Source organism: Paroedura picta, chromosome 14 (genome assembly GCF_049243985.1).
Source record: "Paroedura picta isolate Pp20150507F chromosome 14, Ppicta_v3.0, whole genome shotgun sequence".
Classification (NCBI taxonomy): Eukaryota; Metazoa; Chordata; class Lepidosauria; order Squamata; family Gekkonidae; genus Paroedura; species Paroedura picta.
The window spans coordinates 7,908,317-7,930,815 of NC_135382.1; the positions used below are offsets into that span (position 1 = coordinate 7,908,317).

The following is a 22,499-nucleotide window of genomic DNA, read 5'->3' on the forward strand; positions in this document are numbered from 1 at the left end:
CACAGTGTGGGGAGGGTTAATCCTTTGCCTTCACATAAACACTGATAGGGACTGAATGAAATTGTTAGTATAAAGCGGCAGTGAAAAAAAGGCAAATTCCATATGAAGGATTATTTAGTAAAGGCCTGAGCATAAAACTCAATTGGTTGAAAATGAAACTTCCACCGATGGAATGGCACCCCTGACCTGGATTGGCCAAGCTAGACTGAACTCATAAACATCCCCGCTATGTAGTGTCCGCCTTGGTTAATACTTGGAGAGGAGACCAGCAAGGCAGCCCAGGGTTACTGCACAGAGGCAAGGCAACAGCAAGCCACTTCTGGATGTCTTTGGTCTTGAAAACCCTGCAGGGTCAGCTTATTTATATCCCACCGCTCTTGAGATCATCTCACGGCAGGTTACAATCAGATCATAAAAACACAGTAAAAACTAAATTAAAAACCACACAATTACTAAAGTTTACCCTGTGGCAGAAAAGACCCTTACCCACTCCCTTCCTGCTCAACACCCCCCCCCCCAGCACCTCAGGGAGAAATACTAGGGGTCTGTCTTGTGAGATGGAACATAGATGTTATAGAGTATATATATGTATGAAGGGCACCTCTGATCACCCATTCTTTGACCTCAACCAAAGACCACGTGAAAGAGCTCCATTTTTGAGGTCCTGCAAAACTGCAAAAGCTCTGACAGGGCCCTCAGCTCTACCAGGAGGTCATTCCTCCCATCTGGGCAAGGACCAAAAAGGCCCTGGCCCTAGTTGAGGCCAGGTGAAACTCCTGGGGCCAGGAATCACTAACACATACCAGTACCCACAGAGCTCAAAGCCTTGTGGGGAGCATAAGGCAACAGGCGGTCACTCAGGTATGTGGGTCCCAGACCACGAAGGGCCTTAAAGGTTAACACCAGAACCTTGAACTTGATCTGGACTGCAACTGTCAACCAATGCAGCTGCCTCAGCACCAGCTGGATATGGGTCCTCTACAATGATCCTGTAAGGACCCTAGCAGCAGCATTTTGCAAAAGCTGCAATTTCTGGATCAAGGACAAGAAGAAGAGTTGGTTCTTATATGCCGCTTTTCCCTACCTGAAGGTGGCTCAAAGCGGCTTACAGTCGCCTTCCCATTCCTCTGCGTAGAGCAAACTGCATAGAGCAAAGGACTGTGTACAGCAAACTGCAGAAATCAATTCGCCCTGTGTGGACGTCAGGCGTATTTTAGCGTATTTTAGCCCGCCTGCAGAGACTTATGGATCCAACAGGATTCCTGAATGCTCTGAGGGACTCGGTGCCTCCCGGTGACTCGCTGATTGGCCCTATTCCAACTTAGACACCCAGGGCATGTTCCACCCTCTAGGCTGTTTCACAAATATTAAGGGGAACAATGGATAAGGATAAGCTTTGCCATTTAAAAAGGGGGATTGACGGATAATTTGCTTCTATCACCATTACTCTCACCTTTTGATTTTATTGTAGTTACCTTTCCCTTTTGGTTTTCATCTCTGTAAAACAAAAGAAATATTTACATCAATGTTCCTGTGATTGTACTCAAGACATATTTAGCTGCATCTGTGAAACAGACAGCATAGACAGACAGCACATAAACAGACAGCACTCAGCACACAGGTTCCTTTTAGGTACCAAAGTCAGCTCTATAAACTATATTCACATCTATTTCCAGCACAATTCAGTTTCAGCTGAGGAAAAGGATGGCTGTAAAGGGGGCTTCTGGGCTGGTTCTTGCAACATCACCTCCCCCTTTGCAGAGCAATTCTGTAAATGTTTTTATTTTTTGTTTCAAGTATGAACAAATGTTGGAATGTCCTATCCTAGAAATTGTTAATGGGAGGTATCCTGCCCAAAGCATGCGAGGAAAAGGAAAAGATGTTGGCTCAGCCAGCATACGATGCCTATCAATGGGAAGCACAAGTCTGTAAACAACTTCAGAATATAGACTCCATGAAAATATATATTCCAAATATGCTTTTTGTTTGCCTAATGTTTGCCTTCCATTTTAAAGAAAGCAAATTAAGTCTGAAGGCCACTTCCATAGTTAGCAAATAATATCCTAAGCCCTTTTATGCCAACCTACAGTCCTGAATGTCCTGAGGCAAAAAAAGGGAATAACCTGGATTCTAAAACCTATTAGAAGAAAACTCTTTCGTTACTCCGGAAAGTATCCTTATTCACTGGCTGGATAAGTATAACTAGGACTCAACAGTTGGGTTCCCATAGCCTCTCCCCTATCCTTATGTAAATGTTGTAGGCATTCAGCTGCCTTTGATCTACCTTGATGCAAATGCAGTGGCCATTCTGTCCCACTAAATGAATGCTCTTGTGTCTGAAGCATCACAGGCCCTTTTGAATCTGCCAAACAAGCTGGAATCATTTTGATCTTTTGTGCGGTGCCTGCTTATTGTGTTGCTGCTGCAGCCAAATAATCTCACCGGGGCAGTAATGTAAGGGCATTAACTATTCTATTAAGTCATGTGGGGAAGCACTGGAAAATGGACCTCCAATCTATTTTACTGTGAGAGAACTAACATGGGAGAGATGATACTTTCTGACAAAGGTTGCTTAGATTAAAGCATACAGACTCTTTTCACCACATCGGGTCACCTCCAGCACAACATCATGAGTTTGGTTAATCTGTAGTGACCAAGTTTAAAGTTAAACCCTCATGTGGGTAATAAATGTGATATTGGTCTGCCAAGCAGTGATTCTATAGAACAATCTATAGATATTGTTTTAATTCAGCCTTCACATGTAGGTCCAATTCTGATGTGATAAAGCTCATGAAAAATTATAGTGAGCTGAACCCCATTACTGCGTTGGGGGGTACTTGCCTTTACTGGGTCTTCTCAAATGACTAAAAACATCTTAAGGCTTACATATACTAGCACAAGCCGCAGAAAGTCCGTCATTTAATTATGCTATCACAATGCTAAACATGTTATGTTGAAAAGTTCTGAACAAAGTTATCTAATATTTTAATAATTTTGATCCCACTGGCACAAAGCAGGTTAAAGATAATTTTAAATAATGTGATTTTAAAGATTCACCATCAAATACATATTAACAGCCTGGGTGAACATTCATTAAAAAAAACCCCTAATCAGCAGAAAGCATGGATGGACAAGTGCATTTTTCAGCTGGTGCCAAAAACTGGTGCTTGAGCAGGTAGATGTCCCCCTCCCAAATCATTTTCGTTAACACTAAGCAATTGTCAGCATGTCATGCTTCAGGATCATGTTCAGTCCTCATCGGAGCACTTTATAATTTTTCCCTCAGTTAATTTACAAACCTGTCTGCTTCTGCATACAAAGGGAGGCCCTTGAACATGCAGAAGCTTCCATCTTGTCTGTGAGTGGTCTGTCAGATACATCCCATATGCACTTAAAGTAAATATTTATCTTTATTTTAACTGTATGGTGGCACAGACCTCAGGATGTAGGACTGATATATTGTGGCACTCTTCCCTGTACCTAAAAATTGTGCTTTCAAAGTCCACTAGAATCTGTTTTTAAAAAGCTCTCACCGCTACAGAAGAAAGTATGTTATGCTGGTGAATAACTAGTAAACGTCAAGAAAGATGACGGTCACATGTTACATTAAGAGGTTTTATGAAATCTCAAGCAATGGATTTTCCATTATCACAGAATATTATAGAGCCATCACCACTTCTCCTGATGTTTTTTGCTAACCAATATTGATACATATGTTATCAAGCCATCTCAATCAAAACTGATGATATGTTTGGCACTTAGTGAGACTCTGGATGTTTTAACATGTCAAAGGACATTGTGTAACCCAGCAGCCCGCTTAAAAATAAACAAAATGGTCAAAACTGTGTTTTGTATATTTTCTACTAATTAAACTAATTGTTATTTATATATTATAAATGTGGTTTTGTAATCTTTTGATGCCTTATTTGAAAGTTGTTGATGTTACAGTCTATATATTGTTCCATGTAAGTTATATAATGTTCAATGTAAACCGCCCAGAGTGGCAAAGAAATGGGCGGTATAGAAATCTAAACAAACAAACAAATAAATAAAATAAACGCTGTTCAGCTTTTTCTCCTCTTTTCTTTACTGCAACCACTGGTCTGCCCTGTCAAGCATGTAAATATATGGTGTGTTCTTTCCTTTTTGGTTTTTGGCACTAGCCTGTTTTTCAAAAAAGGCCTGGATCTTGACCACCTACATATCTTCAATTTACACTCAACCATATTGGAATTTTATATAATAGACTCTTCACCATATGTGGAGCTACAGTTCTGATTTTTCCCTATTATAAAAGCAGTCATTTACTCCTTTCTCCCATTTTATTTTTCTCAAGGCATCTTCGTGTCCCCCTTCTTTGGACTTTTTAAATTTGAAATGATTTTGACCTTTTTTCCTCCTAACTCTTGTTCTATATTCCAGTCTTTTTCTATTATGAAGACTCAATTGTTTATTATAATTTTTCCTTCACATTTTTCTTTCTTCCTCTCTACATTCTATGAACGTGCAAATTTTCATCTTTCTAAACTATTGTAGAAAGATTCAGAAGGCTCCTCTTCCTGACAAACAGGGTTGCACTTAACTACATTGTTCACTGGTGTCCACTGTGCATTGGGATTGCGCTTGCCCAAGTCAGCTGTGGAACATTTCTTTCCTAGCTAAAGCTCTAAAAAGGGCATTCCTAGTTGGGTACTGTTTTTGTGCCAGCACATATGCATCTCCATGCCCCCTTTACTTGGTTCCGAACCACTGCTGTGAACTCAGAGCCTGGACAGTTACACTGTGAAGGACCCACACAACATTAACTCAGTAGTGAGCTTGCAGCAGGGATGGAGGGAGGGAGTATATGTCTGCACAGAGGACATAAATGAACAATGGTTACAGGTAAGTACAACCCTATTTTCATCTTCCGTCCTACTGTGCAGCCCCACATTGGGACCATAGCAAACTACATATCCAGAAGTGGGGCAAGCCCATTATTGGAACAGAGTGCAGGACAGCTCTTCCAATTTCTGTCTCCTCTCTAGATTGTCAATTCATTGCAAAATGCTTAATAAAGGTGTCCTCCAACACAAATGTCACTGCTCTGCAGATCTCCCAGAAAGACTGCAATGAAAGGCTGTCAATGATCTCAGGGATCTAGTGAGATGTGCTGGAACCTCCACTGGGAACAACACCTTCCTAGAATGATATGCCCTGCAAATGGACAAAACTACTAAATGAGGTGTACTGGGGTGAGGAGGGCTAGCCCTTCCTCAGGCACCAGCAGCAAACAATTAATTAGATGCTCTAAAATGCTTCGTTATATCCAAATAATAAAGGAATACCTTTCTTACATCTCAAACGTGTAACTCTTTCTCAGAGGTCAGGTGGAGGAAAAAACCAGCAACAATTGTGCCACATGAGAGCTTGAGAGTATTTTATGCACAAAATCTAGGCTATGGTGCAAAACAACCCTCCCTGGGAAGAACTGTAGAAATTGAGGGTCTACCCAAAAGGCTGCCAGCCAGCTCTCCCATATGCCTAAACAATGTGATGGTGACCCAGAAAGCCACCTTCAATGACAACAGGGCCATGAGTTCAAAGGGGTTTTTCATCATGGCTGCTAAGGCTAGAGGTAAGGACCACTGTGGAGTAATATGAGATATTGGGGAGGGGGGTATTCAAGAACCCTTTTAAAAACCTCTTTGCGCAAACATTGAGGACCCCTGAACCTTCATATTGAATGCAGCCACTGCCACTAAATGGGTACCAACTGAAACAACTGTTAACCCCATGGAGGCCAGGTCCAACAAATATTTCAGAACCTGGAGAAGCAGGCATGTAAAGGGATGTAGATCTTTGGACCTAGTCCATTCTTCAAACCAGGCCCATTTCAGGTTATATGAATAAGGCGTTGAGGGCTTTCGAGCCTGCAACAACACCTCCCCAACCCCCAGGGCAAGGACTCTTCTACAGAGGTATTCACCAAGCAGTCAGGTGTACACAAGAAATATCCCCAGGTCTGTAAGAACAAATTTAGGTTTGGGAGAAAATGATAATATCTTCCCTTCAATAAGCTCATGATCTCAGTGAACCAAAGCTGGCGAGCTCCAAAGGGGGTGATCAGAATGATTGTAGTCCCCTTCTCTCTTATCTTGCCTAAGATTCTGCTCATCAAAGGTACAGGCAGAAAGGCATAAAACAGAGCCCGGGTACACTGAAAGACAAAATAATCACCTAGTCTTTCTCAACTTGTTTACCTTTAAGAAACCCCTGAAACGTTTTTCAGGCTTCAAAAAATCCCAGATGTGGTGTGATTGTGCAGAATATTGTTGGAAATCATAGCTGTGTATACACCCATCTGGAGCACCTTCCCTTCCCACCCCTCCCGGTTCATCATTGGCATTTTAGGGGGAGGAGAGATGACCATATATGGCCATATCACCTAATAAATGTTGAACACTTTAAAAAATATATTTAAAAATAATTAACTCCTGAGGAGACGACTGAAGATGGCGCCGTACTAGCTGGGCTTCTGCCCGGCTCTTAAGCCATGCTGAGGGTCAGGAGCAAATGCACCTGGCAGACCTGAGCAGATACGCAAATCTTGCTCGCCGGTCGCCCCAGGAACCAGGAACGGCATCCTGAGGGTCCTACAGATCCGTGGAGACTGAGTTCTCCGGATCGCCGCGGGATGTGCTCAAGGTCATGATGGCGCCCTTGTCGTAAATAACTTTCTAAGCTTGAAACGACCAGCTGACCCTACATTCTTCCCAGATCATCTTTTACCAGACTGACAGGAGCCGGAGTCTGCAACAGTAAAGACTGTGAGTTTTCTGGTTTTTCCTTTTTCCCCCCACAAGCTCTTCCCCCCCTCCTCAACCAATTTACAAGTGAATCCTTTCGTTGAGTGGGAGGCACCCAGCTAATTACACTCATTAATCAAACAAAGAGAGAGCTTAAAGAAAAGAGAGACTTTAAAGATTTGTTGGAGAGAGTTCAGTGGGGAACGCTGACTTGATACGGAGATCGACAAACTGATAATTTTGGATCGCTCGAGCTCTCGCGAGACCTCACGAGACTTTCTGTTTATAATCTGTGACTGCTTAGAACTATGGAAAAATTAACTAAGGCACAGCTTTTCCATTTGTTATGCGAAGGGAACTCAAAGATACTGAAAGCAGTCAACAAGGTGGAAAAGGAAATTCAAAAGACTAAGAAAGAGCTTTTAGACAGAACCGACGGTTTGAAAAAAACAGTTGATGAAAACACAACTCAGCCAACAATACTTCAAACGAGAATTCAATGTTTGGAAGTTAATCAACAGGAGGGGGAGAGAGCTAGGGACGTAAAAATCAAAAGCACCTTGGAAGAACTTGGGAAAACAGATTTAAGGAAGGAAAGCACCGAAAACCTGGAAGTCTATTTAGAGCAGGAAGTGATTTGGATCACACAAAATAAATAGAGTCTATTCAAAGGCGACAGCACGCAGGAAGCTATCAGGAGATATCTCTGTGCGACCAGAGGAAGAGATCCGGATTGACAAAGTATACAGAGCCTACTTAAAGGCGACTGCAAGCAAGAATCAAGCAACAGACTTCTTCGGCCCTGACAGAAAGGCAACCAGAAATATTCTATGCAGGAATCATCAGGCGACACTATGGAAAAGAATACAATTTCATTTTCTGCTACCACCTGAAGGATGTGATGAACAGTGGAGCATTCTCCTGGTTTCCTGTGGGAAAGACAGCAGCAGTAACTTTTAGGTCAGGGCCAATATATGAAGGGAACTGACTTTATATTACCTAAGACAATAATAGGTAATTATAATAGATTATACTCTCATATGTATCAACAATTACTCTGCTAAGAAAGATGGTAATAACTTCTAGATCAGGATCAATATGTGATGGGAACAGAATATGTATGCTAATATGTATGCTAAAAGAGGATGGCAAACTATACTTCATATGTATTAACAAGACAGCAGCAGTAACTCTTAGGTCAGGGCCAATATATGAAGGGGACTGACTTTATATCACTTAAGATAATAATAGAATATATTCTTATAACAGATTATACTCTCATATGTATTAACAATCATTTCGCTAAGAAAGATGGTAAAAACTTCTAGATTAGGATTAATATGTGATGGGAACTGAATATGTATGTTAAAAGAGGATGGCAAACCATATCAGCTGGTTGCTTTTTTTCTCCTTTACTTCTCTGTAAATGCTTTATATAATAATAAATAATAAAATTACAAAAAAATAATAATAATTAACTCCTGTCCATTTGGAAAACCCTTCCAGGGCTGTCAAGAAATCCCGGAATCTCACAAGACCTTGGTTGAGAAAGCCTGACCCTGGAACCCTTGGTCTCTCTCTGCTATGGAACAGAAGAGGGGGACCTTTGTGGACTCCCCAATCACAAAGAGATTTAACATTGGGACCCTCGGTGCCAAAAAAGTGCTGAGACATACTCCTGACTTAGTGACCTCTCAGAATTGATCAGAAAGTGCTTGTTCAGCTGGTCTACCTTCACATTCAGGGCACGGCAATACGGATTGTCCTGAGTCAGATCCCCACTTGCAGGACCACTTTCCACAGATGTTCCACTTCATTGCTTATCTGCAGCGAGGTCATGCCCCCAGTTCAGATAGCTTAACACTGTTGTATTGTCTGTCTGAACCACAACCTGCTGGTTCCAAAGGATATCTAAGAAAGAAGTTAGGGCTAACCTGATTCCAGAACATTTATGTGAAAAGAATGTTCAGCAAGCAACTAATGTCCTTGAATGGAACTCACCTGACAATGTGCTTACCAACCCTTTAAGGAGGACCTATACACCAAAAGACACCCCTTGAAATAAATTACCCTTGAATATCCACCATTGCAGGGAATGGATGATCTCTCTAGGAATCGACAAATGGGAGAAGCCCACTTGCAAAAAACCACCCAGACTTCTAAGGAGCCAAAGCTGAAGGGATCTCAAATGATTCTCGCATACAGGACCACTACAGTGGTAGATACCATCAGGCCCAAGAACAGTTGGATTGGCCTAACCATTTGCCAACAGTTCGTATAGACAGAGCATAGAAGGAGTCCAAGACTGCTATGAAATCCACAGACCTGGAGAAATTAAGTTGTGATATTTGGAAGTTGACCATCAAATCCAAAGTGGTGCACACATGTAACACCTGGTCGATACACATGCTGTCCTTCGAACCTCCATCCCATCCCTGGAACTGGTAAGCCCCACACTGGCGATGCCCTCTGTAAAAGGGTGTAGCAAAGCCTTGCTGATGCTGGGGAAATTGGTTCTGTTGAGGCAGAATCGTTTGTCTCTTTCTTTTCAATGTTGAGAGGAACGCATTGGTTGAATGGGGGAACAGGATGGACTTCTCAAAATGAAACATTGGCCTACCTGAAGGTTTCTTCTCTTCAGTGGGGCGAAGTCCTCCACACTGGTTAGGTCACGCCTCCAACTGCTCCTTGCAGGGTAATGTAAATTAGCAAGCCTTCTGGGATCGTGGTAGGCTGACCCCTCCAGGCCTAGAATAGCCAAGCTCCAACCAATAATGTTCTTTTCCAACCAACTTGATGAATCATTTAATTTCTTTAATTATTGAACTTAAACATGAACAGCAATATTAACATGAAAACCAACTTTTCATAACATATCTGCTTCTCACCAGTTTTGCAACACAACCTATTGAGGAGGGTAAATATATTGGAGGACTTCGCCCCACTGAAGAGAAGAAACCTTCAGGTAGGCCAATGTTTCGTTCTCCTTCAGTGGGGGAAGTCCTCCACACTGGTTATGTAACCAAGCTAAATAGGGTGAGCTTATGTATATATGTCTTACAGATTCAACTTGCCCCCTGTTTCAAGACTCGTCTGCCAAAGGTTACCAATTCCTCCTCCTGAGCCTCAATTTTGTAATGCCTCACAAAAGTAGTAAAGGAGGACCATGTGGCTGTCCTACAAATCTCCTCAATCGAGGCTCTGGTTCTAAAGGCTGCCGAGGTGGCTGCGGCTCTGGTTGAGTGCGCCGTGATATTCTTTGGACAACTCAACCCTTGTGAATCATAAGCCTGCTTGATACACAGTCTTATCCAGTTGCTCACTGTAGACTTTGATACCTTATTACCTATGTTTGTTGTGCCGTAAGCCACAAATAAGGCCTCTGTTAATCTAAAGGCCTGAGTCCTTTTGATATAACATCTCAGTGCCCTTCTGACATCTAATTTGTGCCAATTCTTTTCTGTCTCCCCTGAAGGGTTTGGAAAAAATGACGGAATCACTATTTGTTGGTTCAAATGAAAACCTGAATTGACTTTTGGCACAAAGGAAGGATCTGTACGTAACAAAACAGACCGTTTACAGAATATACACAGATCTTTGATAGGGCACCCAGTTCAGACACCCTTCTTGCTGTTGTGACCGCAATCAAAAAGGTCACTTTCCAAGACAAGTACTTTAATTCTATCGATTTTAGGGGTTCCAATGGACGTTTCGTAAGCACCGGAAGCACCCTTGAGAGGTTCCATGTCGGAACCCTATGTTAGATAGGTGTAGCTAATTGAGCCGCCCCTTTGAGATATTTTCTGATCAGTTTATTGTTTGCTGTCAGGATTGTAGAATCTCTGTCATAAATTAGCCTGAGTTCCTCCATGTCAGTTATATTACTTTATTGGACCTGGCGCCTGCTTGCTCCAGGCCTTGTAGTTTTCTTAGCCATAAAAGTGAGTAGTGATGTTATGTTAACCTTATCTTATTGTGGGCTCGCGGGATTGTTGTCACCTTCTCAAGGTTGTGAGAGTGAAATCCTGTTTATGTTACACATATGTCTTTTCTCTCCTTCTCTCTCCTGCCCCCCTCCCCTGGGAACTGTCAAGTTTTGGGCGGGAGAAATGTATTGATAAGCTGGGGCAAATCTGTCTCTTGCGTATAGTACTATCCAATAAAACTCTTTATTAAGAAGTTTGTTGTGAGTTTCCTGTACGTTTGACATTAAGTCAAATCTCACAACTCCTTTCACCTGCCATCATGCAGGGCGAAGGAAATACTTTCACTGAGCAAGGAGAGGGCCTGGATTGGGACCTCTCCCAGGGCGACGGTGCCGGGGTAGGACCGTACAGCTCGGGCATGCTCAGGGCCGTGACAGGAGCAACTCCTGGGCCCGAGGATTTTTTGGAAAGGCACGTCACCGAACGCAGGCGTTTATCGAAGTATGACCGACCAACTGGGGACGAGCAGTGGCCGGATAATCTTGGAATGCCTAGCTACGGGCTGGAGCCCGCCGGTGAGACACAGGACCTGCAGTGCAAGCTGGACAGGGTGACCAACTGGCTGCAGGACCTCTCGGGTCGGCTGGACCCGGAGGAGCAATGCCACACGCAACGCCTGCTGCGAGAGGTGCACAGCGGAGGTGCCCGCGAACCCGGTGGTCGGAGATCGGGAAGTCTGCTCACCCTGCGGAAACGCGAGACGGCCGCGATGCAAGCAGCTGCGGAGGCCGAGGCGGCGGCCCTGGCCAGAGCGCAGAGGGAAGACGAAGACGAGGAGCACGAAGGCGCCGGGGGCGGCGGAGCGGCAGAAGGTGCCGGAGCGGCGGACGGTGCAGGGGCAGCGGACGGAGCAGCGGCGGCGGCAGCGAACGTTGCGGGAGCCGAAGCGGCGGCAGCGGCACGAGAGGCGGCGGCGGCGGCGGCCGCGCGAGCAGCGGAGGCAGCAAGGGCTGCAGCGGAGGCGAGGGCGGCGGCAGGAGTAGGACGAGGCATCGGCCGTGGAGGGAGACTCCCGGCCCAGGCGGGTTGGGGTCCGGGACGCCTACCTCCTCACCTCTGGGGAGTGGAAATGCGGAACACCTACAAGTTCAAGGCTAAGTTTTCGGGGGACCCCACAGCCTTCCCAACGTTCCTGGTGCATCTCCAAGCCTACATGATGGACATGGGGTTCACTTTTAACGACGACGCCGAGCGCGTCCGGTTTGTGGGGGAAGCCCTGGAGGGCAAGGCAGCAAAGTGGTTCCTGGACTTGTACCGTTACAACCCACGAGCCATCCGCAATTATAACCATTTCCTGCGTTCCATGCGCCAGATGTATGTGGAGCCATTTGAGAGGGAGACCGCGGAGAAAAAGCTAAAAGCCCTGAAGCAAGGGAAATTGTCGGTGGTCGAGTACGCCAGAGAATTCAAAGAGCTTGCCTCCTCGGTGCCGGACTGGACCGAGCCCCAACGCGTGCTGGCGTTCGTGGGGGGTCTCTCGCCCGACTTGTCCAGCAAATGCGTGCTGTTAGACGACCCGCTCACGGTTGACGGATGGATCCACCTGGCCGGGGAGATGGAGAATCGTCTGGAGAGGGCGGCAGTGTTCCAGGGAATGGCAGGGAAGGCCGGAGCAAAGACCTCTACCCCCGCGAAAGTCAAGCCGAAAGCAAAGTTGGAGCCGACTGAACGCACTCGGCGCATGGAGAAAGGGCTGTGCCTGGGATGTGGCCAAGCCGGCCACTTCCTTGCTCAATGCCCCTCAAAGACGGTGACCGGAGCAAAATATACTGGCAGCTCCCCGGCGAAAGCCCAACCTGCCAAGAAGACGGCCCCGAAGAAAAGTGCCAAGTCCCTACTGGTGCCGGTGGTCGCAGCATCAACAGTGGAAGACTCAGAGGAGGGCAGCGGTCCGGATGGCGAGGATCAAGCTGAGGAGCAGTCGGGAAACGAAGACGTTCTGCTGTAAAGGCGCCCCGCCAGCAGGCCGCCAATAGGGGCAAACGCGTGGTGAGTGATTCCCCCTTGATACTGCTACCTGCCACTCTCTCCAACCCCAAATCCGGGAAGAAGGTGGGAGTCCGGTGCATTGTGGACTCAGGGTGCACCCAATCCTTAGTAAGCCCAGCACTGGCCGAGACTCTGGGGGTGGGCAAGGTACCTTTGGGGGAACCCCTGCCAATCACCCAACTAGACGGGAAGTGCGCTCCCGGGGGGGAAGCTACGGTGAAGACGCGTCCCATGGACTTGGACGTTAAAAAACACTGGGAGCAGATTCAACCCCTGGTAGCGCCCCACTCTGCATTCCCATGTGTGTTGGGACTAGATTGGTTGAGGGAACATGACCCCACGGTGAAGTGGAAGAAAGGGACTGTGGAGTTCACATCCCCGGGTTGCAAACAGCACGCGCGGCCTCGATCCCCACTCGACAAAGGGGTAGTGGCCGCGTTGGGATCCGTGGGGGAAGGGACTCTCCCTCCGGAGTACCGGGACTTTGCTGATGTGTTCGCGGAATCTGAGTGCAACCAACTTCCCCCCCACCGAAAGACTGATTGTGCCATTGAACTAAAAAAGGGAGAGTCGCTCCCGAAAGCCAAACTCTATTCAATGAGTCCGAGGGAGATGGCTGAACTCAGGGAGTTCTTGGACAAAAATCTTGCCCGGGGATTCATCAGACCCGCTACGTCACCCCTGGCGGCCCCGGTCCTTTTTGTGAAAAAGAAAGACGGGTCCTTGCGCCTTTGCACGGACTACCGGGGTCTGAATGCTGTCTCTACTTGTAATGCCTACCCGCTGCCTCTGATAAAAGACTTGCTTGGCCACTTGGGGAGGGCACGGGTTTTCACGAAATTGGACTTGAGGGAGGCTTACTACCGGGTCCGGATAAAAAAGGGTCACGAATATTTGACTGCTTTTAACACCCCCCTGGGGCAATTTGAGTACACCGTAATGCCGTTCGGCCTCGCCGGCGCTCCGGGCGTGTTCATGAATATGATCAATGAAATTATGCATGATTTATTGTATCAGGGGGTGTTGGTGTACATTGACGATATTTTGGTGTATTCTGAAAATGTTGAGAGTCATGCAGATTTGGTCCGTGAAGTGCTCCGCCGTCTGCGGAAGCACCAATTGTTTGCCAAACTTTCAAAATGTGAGTTCCACCGAGATGCGGTGGAATTCTTGGGCTTCCGGGTTTCCCAAGCAGGGGTGGAAATGGATCCGGGCAAAGTGCGCGATTTGTTGGCTTGGGAACTCCCTCGCACAAGGAGGCAGTTGCAAAGTTTCTTAGGATTTGCAAATTTTTACAGAACGTTCATTCCCAATTTCGCCAAGGTGGCATTGCCTCTTACTGACTTGTTAAAGACGAAACAGGGGGGGAAGGCAGCGTGTCGCCCTAGCGCGCCGCTCCAGTGGACCCCCCAGTGTCAGGACGCTTTTGAGAGGTTGAAACTACTGTTTACCTCTGAGCCGGTGCTGGCCCATGCCGACCCTACCAAGCAATTCACCGTGCAAGTAGATTCTTCGGATGTGGCAATGGGGGCCGTAATCCTACAGGAGGGGGAAGATGGGAGGTTGCACCCACTGGCCTATTTGTCGAAAAAGTTCTCCGGGGCTGAAAGAAACTGGGCGATTTGGGAGAAAGAGGCAGCTGCAGTGAAATTGGCCTTATCCACCTGGAGGCATTGGTTGGAAGGGTCCGCAGTTCCCTTTGTCGTATGGACGGACCACAAAAACCTCCAGGCGCTCAAGCAGCCCCGCTCGCTCTCAGCGAAACAGATGCGTTGGGCGGAGTTTTTCTCTCGGTTCAACTTCTCCCTCAAGCATCTGCCGGGCAAAATGAACTTTTTGGCGGACGCCTTGTCGCGCCTGCCCCAGTACAACAGCAAACGTGACCCATTGGTGGATACAGTCTTTACCCCCGCCCAACTGGGGATGGCCGCGGTGACGCGCAGCCAAGCAAAACCTGGGACGTCCATCCCGGGGGGCTGGGTCCAAAAGGAGGTGTTACAGGACTCTGAATTCCACTCCCTCCGCCCAGACCTGACTGAGAAAGGGGGGTTGTTTTTTAAAGGCGAGCGGCTTTTTGTCCCCGCAGCGGCGCGCGGGGACGTTTTAAAACTTTGTCACGATGCAAAAACCGCTGGACATTTTGGGTTTGTGAAAACCTTGCACCTGATCCGGAGACATTACTGGTGGCCAACTCTGCGCAAGGATGTGGAAAAATACGTGCAAGGGTGCCCCACTTGCATCGTTTCAAAACCAGCTGGTGGAAAGAAAAAGGGATTGTTGCAGCCCCAGCCCACCCCATCCCGTCCGTGGACTGATGTCACAATGGACTTTATCACGGACCTGCCTCCCAGCCAGGGGAAAACTGTCATTTGGGTGGTGGTGGACGCTTTTTCCAAACAAGCCCATTTCATCCCTTGCGCTGGCTTGCCTTCTGCTGCCAAATTGGCTTCATTATTCGTGACCCACATATTACGGCTGCACGGGATCCCGGGACGCCTGCTGACGGATCGGGGCCCCCAGTTCGTTGCCAAGTTCTGGCGGGAGCTCTTGAGACTGTTGGGGGTGGAGCAAGCCCTCACATCGGGCTATCACCCGGAGTCTAATGGCCAGACTGAAAGGGTGAATCAAATCCTCGAACAATACTTGCGCTGTTTTATCAACCACCAGCAGGATGACTGGGTTGCCCTGTTACCTCTAGCCGAGTTTGCCTACAATAATGGGGCCCATTCTTCCACGGGGGTGTCCCCCTTTAAGGTGGTGTACGGGACTGATTTAGTGGCTGCTCCCACCTGGGAGCTGAATTCTCCCGAAGCTCCTGATGTCAATAAATGGGCCGAGACAATTAATGCAGGGTGGCCAACGATAGTTGCTTGCCTCAAAGAAGCAAAACAAGCTTATAAAACCCAGGCAGACAAAAAAAGGACACCTGCGCCCGTATGGAGAGTGGGAGACTTGGCCTATTTGTCCACCAAGAACTTACGTTGCCAACAAAAATCAAAGAAACTTGGTCCCAAATATGTGGGGCCCTTCAAGGTTGTGAAACTGATTAATGCTGTAACTGTGGAACTTGCTTTGCCAAAGACTTACAGGAATGTGCATCCGGTTTTTCATTCCAGCCTGCTGCGGAGAGCCCCTGCCCCGGACGAGTGGCACCCCCCTTCAGCTACACCAGTGCCGATTTACATCGATAAAGACACCCACTATGAGGTCAACCAGATTCTGGACTCTCGTGTGCACAAAGGTCGTCTCCAATATTTGGTTGACTGGAAAGATTTTCCTTCAGGAGACAAAGAGTGGGTTGAGGCTGTAAACGTGAAGGCACCCCGCCTTCTCCGGGCTTTCCATCGTGCTTTCCCGGACTGCCCCCGTCCTGTAGATGCCGGCTAGATGGGGGGGGGGAAGTTAATTTTAGTGTGGAGGGATGTCAGGATTGTAGAATCTCTGTCATAAATTAGCCTGAGTTCCTCCATGTCAGTTATATTACTTTATTGGACCTGGCACCTGCTTGCTCCAGGCCTTGTAGTTTTCTTAGCCATAAAAGTGAGTAGTGATGTTATGTTAACCTTATCTTGTTGTGGGCTCGCGGGATTGTTGTCACCTTCTCAAGGTTGTGAGAGTGAAATCCTGTTTATGTTACACATATGTCTTTTCTCTCCTTCTCTCTCCTGCCCCCCTCCCCTGGGAACTGTCAAGTTTTGGGCGGGAGAAATGTATTGATAAGCTGGGGCAAATCTGGCCTCTGGTCAGATTTGACTTTCCAGTCTCTTGCGTATAGTACTATCCAATAAAACTCTTTATTAAGAAGTTTGTTGTGAGTTTCCTGTACGTTTGACATTTGCAAGGCCATTTAGACCTTTGAACTCCAACACCGCTGCTAAGGCTGACACCTGACGTCGCAGCGTATTAGGCCATAACCCTTTACTTCTACCATCATGTAAGAACGCCAAGATACCTTTATAAGACAGCTTCATCGGGTCCAAATAGCGGTTCTGTGCCCATTTTTTAAAAGCCAGCCAGGTATAATTATATATTCTCCTGGTTGCTGGACGCCTAGCATGAAACATTACATCCGCAATCTCTTTGGGAATGCCAGACTCTACTAGCGCTTCCCTACCAATTTCCATGCCGTCATTTTTAACCACTGAGGATCTGAGTGCCAAAGTGGCCCCTGGCTTAACAGATCCGGAGTCACTGGCAAGGTCCATGGTTTCTCTACTGATAGTTATATTAAGTCCGAGAACCATAGTCTCCTTGGCCACCAGGGTGCCAATAGTATTACAGTTGCCTGATCCTCTCTGATTTTGTTCAACAGTTGAGTTGGGGGAAATACATAGAGAAGTCCCTTCGGCCAGTTCTGGAGAAGAGCGTCTATGCCTTCTGACCCTTTTTCCGGAAACCTGGACATGAATCTGTTCACTTTCTTGTTTTTTGCTGTGGCAAACAGATCCATTATTGGATTTCCAAAGCGAAGGATGATCTGCTGGAACACTTGATTGTTGATTGACCACTCTGTCGGATCCACATCCTTGCGGCTCAGCCAATCCGCCATGACATTCTGGGTGCCTTGAAGATGCTGAGCCTTCACTCCTTGGACATGGCTTTCTGCCCACTGGCATACCATCACTGCCTCCTTGTGTAGCATCAATGCTCTTGTGCCCCCTTGTCGGTTCACATGTGCCTTGGCTGTCACGTTGTCTGTTTTGATTAGGACATACTGGTCCTGGAGTAGATCCTGAAAAGCTACCAACGCCAATCTGATGGCCATGTTCTTGAAGTGTGCGTACTGTAACCTCTACACTCTTCTGGGTTTCCCTGAGGCTCTCCCCCCTCAGCAAAACATTGTCCAAATACGGATAAATGTGAACAGCTCTTTGTCGAAGAACTGCAACCAAAGTCACCATCACCTTGGTAAAAACTCTTGGAGAGGAAGAGAGGCCAAAGGGTAATGCCTTGTATTGGTAATGCTTGTTCCTGAAGGCAAATCTGAGGAATTGTCTGGAAGTTTGATGTATTGGAATGTGTAGGTAGGCTTCTTTCAAGTCTAAAGAAGCCATGAACTCGTTGACCTGAAGTGCCTGTAGAATGGAACGAAGGGACTCCATTCTGAACTTCTGTTTTCTGACAAATAGGTTTAGTTCCTTTAAGTTCAGAATTGCCCTCCATTCTCCTGACTTCTTGGGCACAATGAACAGTATAGAATATACGCCCTTGCCCCTCTGAGATGTTGGAACTTCCTCTATCGCCCCAATGTCCAGTAAATGTTGAATAGCTTCCTGTACTAAAGAAGCTTTCATTTCCTCTTTTGGTATAGGGGATGACACAAATTTGTGGGGAGGTGTCTGAACAAACTGTATCTTGTAGCCGTGCTCCACAACTGACAGGACCCACTTGTCTGAAGTGGACTGCTGCCATTCAGGAAGAAAATTCTGAAGCCGGCCTCCTATTCTGGCGTCATGCTGTAGATTTTTTGGATGCTGTACTTCCATCCCTTTATTTGTTGGGTTGATACTGGGGTCTCTGGTATCTAGACTGGTATGGGAAGGAACGTCTTCCTCTGAAATGATCTCTCTGGGTACTTTGAGACTTGTACGAACGAAAGGACTGAAAGGATTTCTTTTTAAATTCCTTATCCTTCTGAGAAGTTGATGGCATTGCTTTTTTCTTCTCTTTGGTCTCTACTTTGTCTAGCGCACCTTCCCCAAAAATAAGTCTGCCTGAAAATTTTTCCGTTGCCAGATTAGATTTTGATGGGTATCCACTTTCCAGTGTTTAAGCCAGAGATTACGCCTGGCTACTATATTGGCCCCCTGTGCCCTGGCTGAGAACTGCAATGCATCTTGTGAGGCATCTGCAGCAAACTGGCAGGCTCTTTTTATCTTTAAAAGAGCCCTTCTCAACCTTAGTCATCAGTCCAGACTACTGCCGCTCTGGCAAAATTAGAAAGAACTGCATCTGCCCTGATAGCTAAGGAGTTGGCTTAACACAGTCTCATTTTTTCTGTCTACCGGATCCTTTAGGACGTTATCTCCATCTTTGGTTAGTACTGCTCCTGATAACATAGCCACTACAGGAGCATCGACCAGTGGTATTTTTAGATCCTGCATGGTTTCATCTGGAAGCATATAAAATCTTTTGGCTACAGAATGCAAGGATATCCCACTACCAGGAATTGCCCATTCAGCTCTCATGACATCTTCAAAGTCATCAGCAAATGGGCATACTGTCAGCTTATTGGGGGGTTTCTTGAAACCGCTTGCATCCAAGTTAGCTGATCTCCTGGTTTTTCCTGAAGCAGAACTGGTCACAGTCTCCTCCTCTTGAGAGTGACCTTTTTAGTGACCTTTTTCAAAAGTCTTTGAAAATGTTCTGCTTGAAAAGTCTGGAGGAGACTTCTTTGCAGTCAGAATCTGTCCCTGACCATTCCCCATCCTCCTTGTCTGAAGCCACTGTAATTGATATAGCTGCTGACCGAAGATCCTCCCTTTCTGCCTCTGAATGTTGAAAGGTATGTCTGTCCCTTGTGTGAAGTCTCTTTGGTCTCCTGCTAGAGCAAGAGGCTGATCTCCTAGATCAGTGGTCCCCAACCTGCGGGCTGCGGCCCGGTGCCGGGCCGCAAAGGCCATGGCGCCGGGCCGCGGCCCGCTCTCCCCCCCCCCGCAGTAAAAAACTTCCCAGGCCGCAAGCTTGCGGCCCGGGAAGCTACTTACTGCGGGAGGGCGGGAAGAGGGAATCAGGGCCGGGCTACGCCCGTGCAGGCCGCGCCCGCGCGGCCCGATCCGCGGGTGCGGCCCGCGGGCGCGGCCCGATCTGCGGGCGTGGCTTCCGGGCGCGGCCCGATCCGCGGGCGCGGTTCCCGTGGGCGCGGCCCGATGCCCTGCCGGTCCCCAGCCTAATAAAGGTTGGGGACCACTGTCCTAGATTTTAAAGAGGATCCTTTTCTCTTTCTGGATCTCCTGCTCCCTCTAGTGGATGAGGAATCCGTATCTTCACTTGGGCATGGGGAGGAACTGGACTCCCTCCGTCTATTTTGGGAGGGTGGGAGGGACTTTTCTTGCACCCTGGCTGCAGTCTGGGCTTGTGGAGGAGCAGCTAATGACCGTGGAATCCACAAAGTCTGCCATTGTCCCCCCCCCCCACTCTGCCAGTGAGGGTGCTAAAAAGGCGGGGGGAAACGGCATGCTGGTGTTATCTGCAGTCATCACATTTTCTGCTCTAACAAGGGAGGTTTGTAGAAAGAGGGGCCCCGCTGCCCCACCTCCCAGCCCAGCCACAGTTCCTGTTACAAACACATTACCAGCCTGCTCTTGTAATCTCTCAGTGCTGGTCCCAGGTGCAGCTGTATTCTGCCCGGGGCGTTGCGTCTCTCAGGCAGAGGAGACGCAGTCGCCTCCGACCAGGCGATTTCTTCCCCTCCCCGCTCAGCCAGAATGGGGGTGAGGGAATTCTCCGGCTGCAAGCCTGCAGACGGAGCTGGAGAAGATGAAAGCTGCTTCCCTGAATTCAGCATAGCCGACCGTTTCTGGGCTTTTGCAGCCTCTTTCACCTCCAATTGATTTGACCTTTCCTTCCTTCTAGATTCTGCCCCTGAGGCTGTTTTCCTCTTAGTGGAGGTATTTTGTATATTCTGTTTGCTTTTTGTTTTGCAGATCAAGGAGCTCAGCTTCTAAGATCCTACTCGGAGCTTGCAGGGCAACAGGACTGGAGGGGTCAGCCTACCACGATCCCAGAAGGCTTGCTAATTTGCATTACCCTACAAGGAGCAGTTGGAGGCGTGACCTAACCAGCGTGGAGGACTTCCCTCACTGAAGGAGAAGATAAGTCCCCCACACGGGCTCCAGTCTCTACAGGTAAGGTAGTATTTCGGAGCAATGAATGACGTCAAAGAAGAACTGCAGAGGCCATAGCCCTGGCTAAGCTGTTGGCTGAATGCTTGCCACCATTAAACTGTCCCTTTGAAGTACAAACCACCTCAGACTGCACCATGGGTGCCAAGGATATAGATTCCCCTGGCAACAGGTCAAAATATTTGTTGAAGCTCTCATGCAGACAGAGCTGACAGCCCCCATGAGTGTTTGACAGCTCACTATGCTAAAGTTCAAAGCGCAGGAAGAGTATATGCAACCCAAAGTATCCAAGCATCTCTCTGTCTGATGGGAATGTTGTCCCGGACGGTGTTCAGTCTGCATATTCTCAAGTATAACCGAGGTAGCGGGCAGGTGCACAGTAAGGTAGCAGGAGCGGCAGTAAGGTAGCCCACAGTTTCCTCCTTAATTTTACATAGGTTTTCTACCTTTTTAGGGGTAACAAACAGATGCATGGTGACTCCAGATCGAAACAGTCAAATCCTCCAGACCATCCAATATGGGGGCAATGGTGGTAGGACCAATTGACTACAGCCTACTAAGGATCTCTGGGATGTGCATATAAGGTGGTCACTACTAAGTCCTGTGCTTTTGCTATATGCAGCTGTTGTTTGCTGTATAAGCATAGGTCCTCACTAGGGGACATGGGAAAAGGGTCCCAAACCACATCATCTGGGGATGGCTCTGACTAGCTCTCAAAACATTAGATTTCCCTAATTCCCCCCCTGGCCTGGATGAAATGCATACGAGAGTGCTCAAAGAACTTTCCGGAGAACTTGCAGAACCCTTGTCCATCATCTTCAGGACCTCTTTAAGGACTGGAGATGTCCCGGAGGACTGGAAGAGAGCAAACATTATTCCGATCTTCAAAAAAGGGAGGAAGGATGACCCGGGAAACTACAGACCAGTGAGTCTGACCTCTGTTGTGGGGAAGATAATGGAGCAGATATTAAAGGGAGCGATCTGCAAACATCTGGAGGACAATTTGGTGATCCAAGGAAGTCAGCATGGATTTGTCTCCAACAGGTCCTGTCAGACCAACCTGGTTTACTTTTTTGACCAAGTGACAGGTTTGCTGGATCGTGGAAATTCGGTTGATGTCGTTTACTTGGATCTTAGTAAAGCTTTTGATAAGGTTCCCCGTGATGTTCTGATGGATAGGTTGAAGGACTGCAATCTGGATTTTCAGATAGTTAGGTGGATAGGGAATTGGTTAGAGAACCGCACTCAAAGAGTTGTTGTCAATGGTGTTTCATCAGACTGGAGGGAGGTGAGTAGTGGGGTACCTCAGGGCTCGGTGCTCGGTACTTTTTAACGTATTTATTAATGATCTAGATGAGGGGGTGGAAGGACTACTCATCAAGTTTGCAGATGACACCAAATTGGGAGGACTGGCAAATACTCCGGAAGATAGAGACAGAGTTCAACGAGATCTGAACACAATGGAAAAATGGGCAAATGAGAACAAGATGCAATTTAATAAAGATAAGTGTAAAGTTCTGCATCTGGGTCAGAAAAATGAAAAGCATGCCTACTGGATGGGGAATACGCTTCTAGGTAACACAGTGTGTGAACGAGACCTTGGGGTACTTGTGGATTGTAAACTAAACATAAGCAGGCAGTGTGATGCAGCGGTAAAAAAGGCAAATGCATTTTGGGATGTATCAACAGGGGCATCACATCAAAATCACAAGATGTCATAGTCCTATTGTATACGGCACTGGTCAGACCACACCTGGAATACTTTGTGCAGTTCTGGATGCCTCACTTCAAGAAGAACGTAGATAAAATTGAAAGGGTACAGAGGAGAGCAACGAGGATGATCTGGGGCCAAGGGACCAAGCCCTATGAAGATAGGTTGAGGGACTTGGGAA

At 47.2% G+C, this 22,499-nt stretch overlaps 1 protein-coding gene across 9 annotated transcripts in view; it reads right to left on the bottom strand.

Moving 5' to 3' along the window:
* KIZ (kizuna centrosomal protein) overlaps positions 1 to 22,499 on the bottom strand; it is a 133,075-nt gene that overhangs the window by 332 nt on the left and 110,244 nt on the right. For all 9 annotated transcript variants that reach the window (XM_077309469.1, XM_077309467.1, XM_077309465.1 and 6 more), the window contains one exon: positions 1,454 to 1,497. In XM_077309469.1, the coding sequence (XP_077165584.1) occupies positions 1,454 to 1,497 (44 nt within the window). The remainder of the gene's footprint in view (positions 1 to 1,453; positions 1,498 to 22,499) is intronic.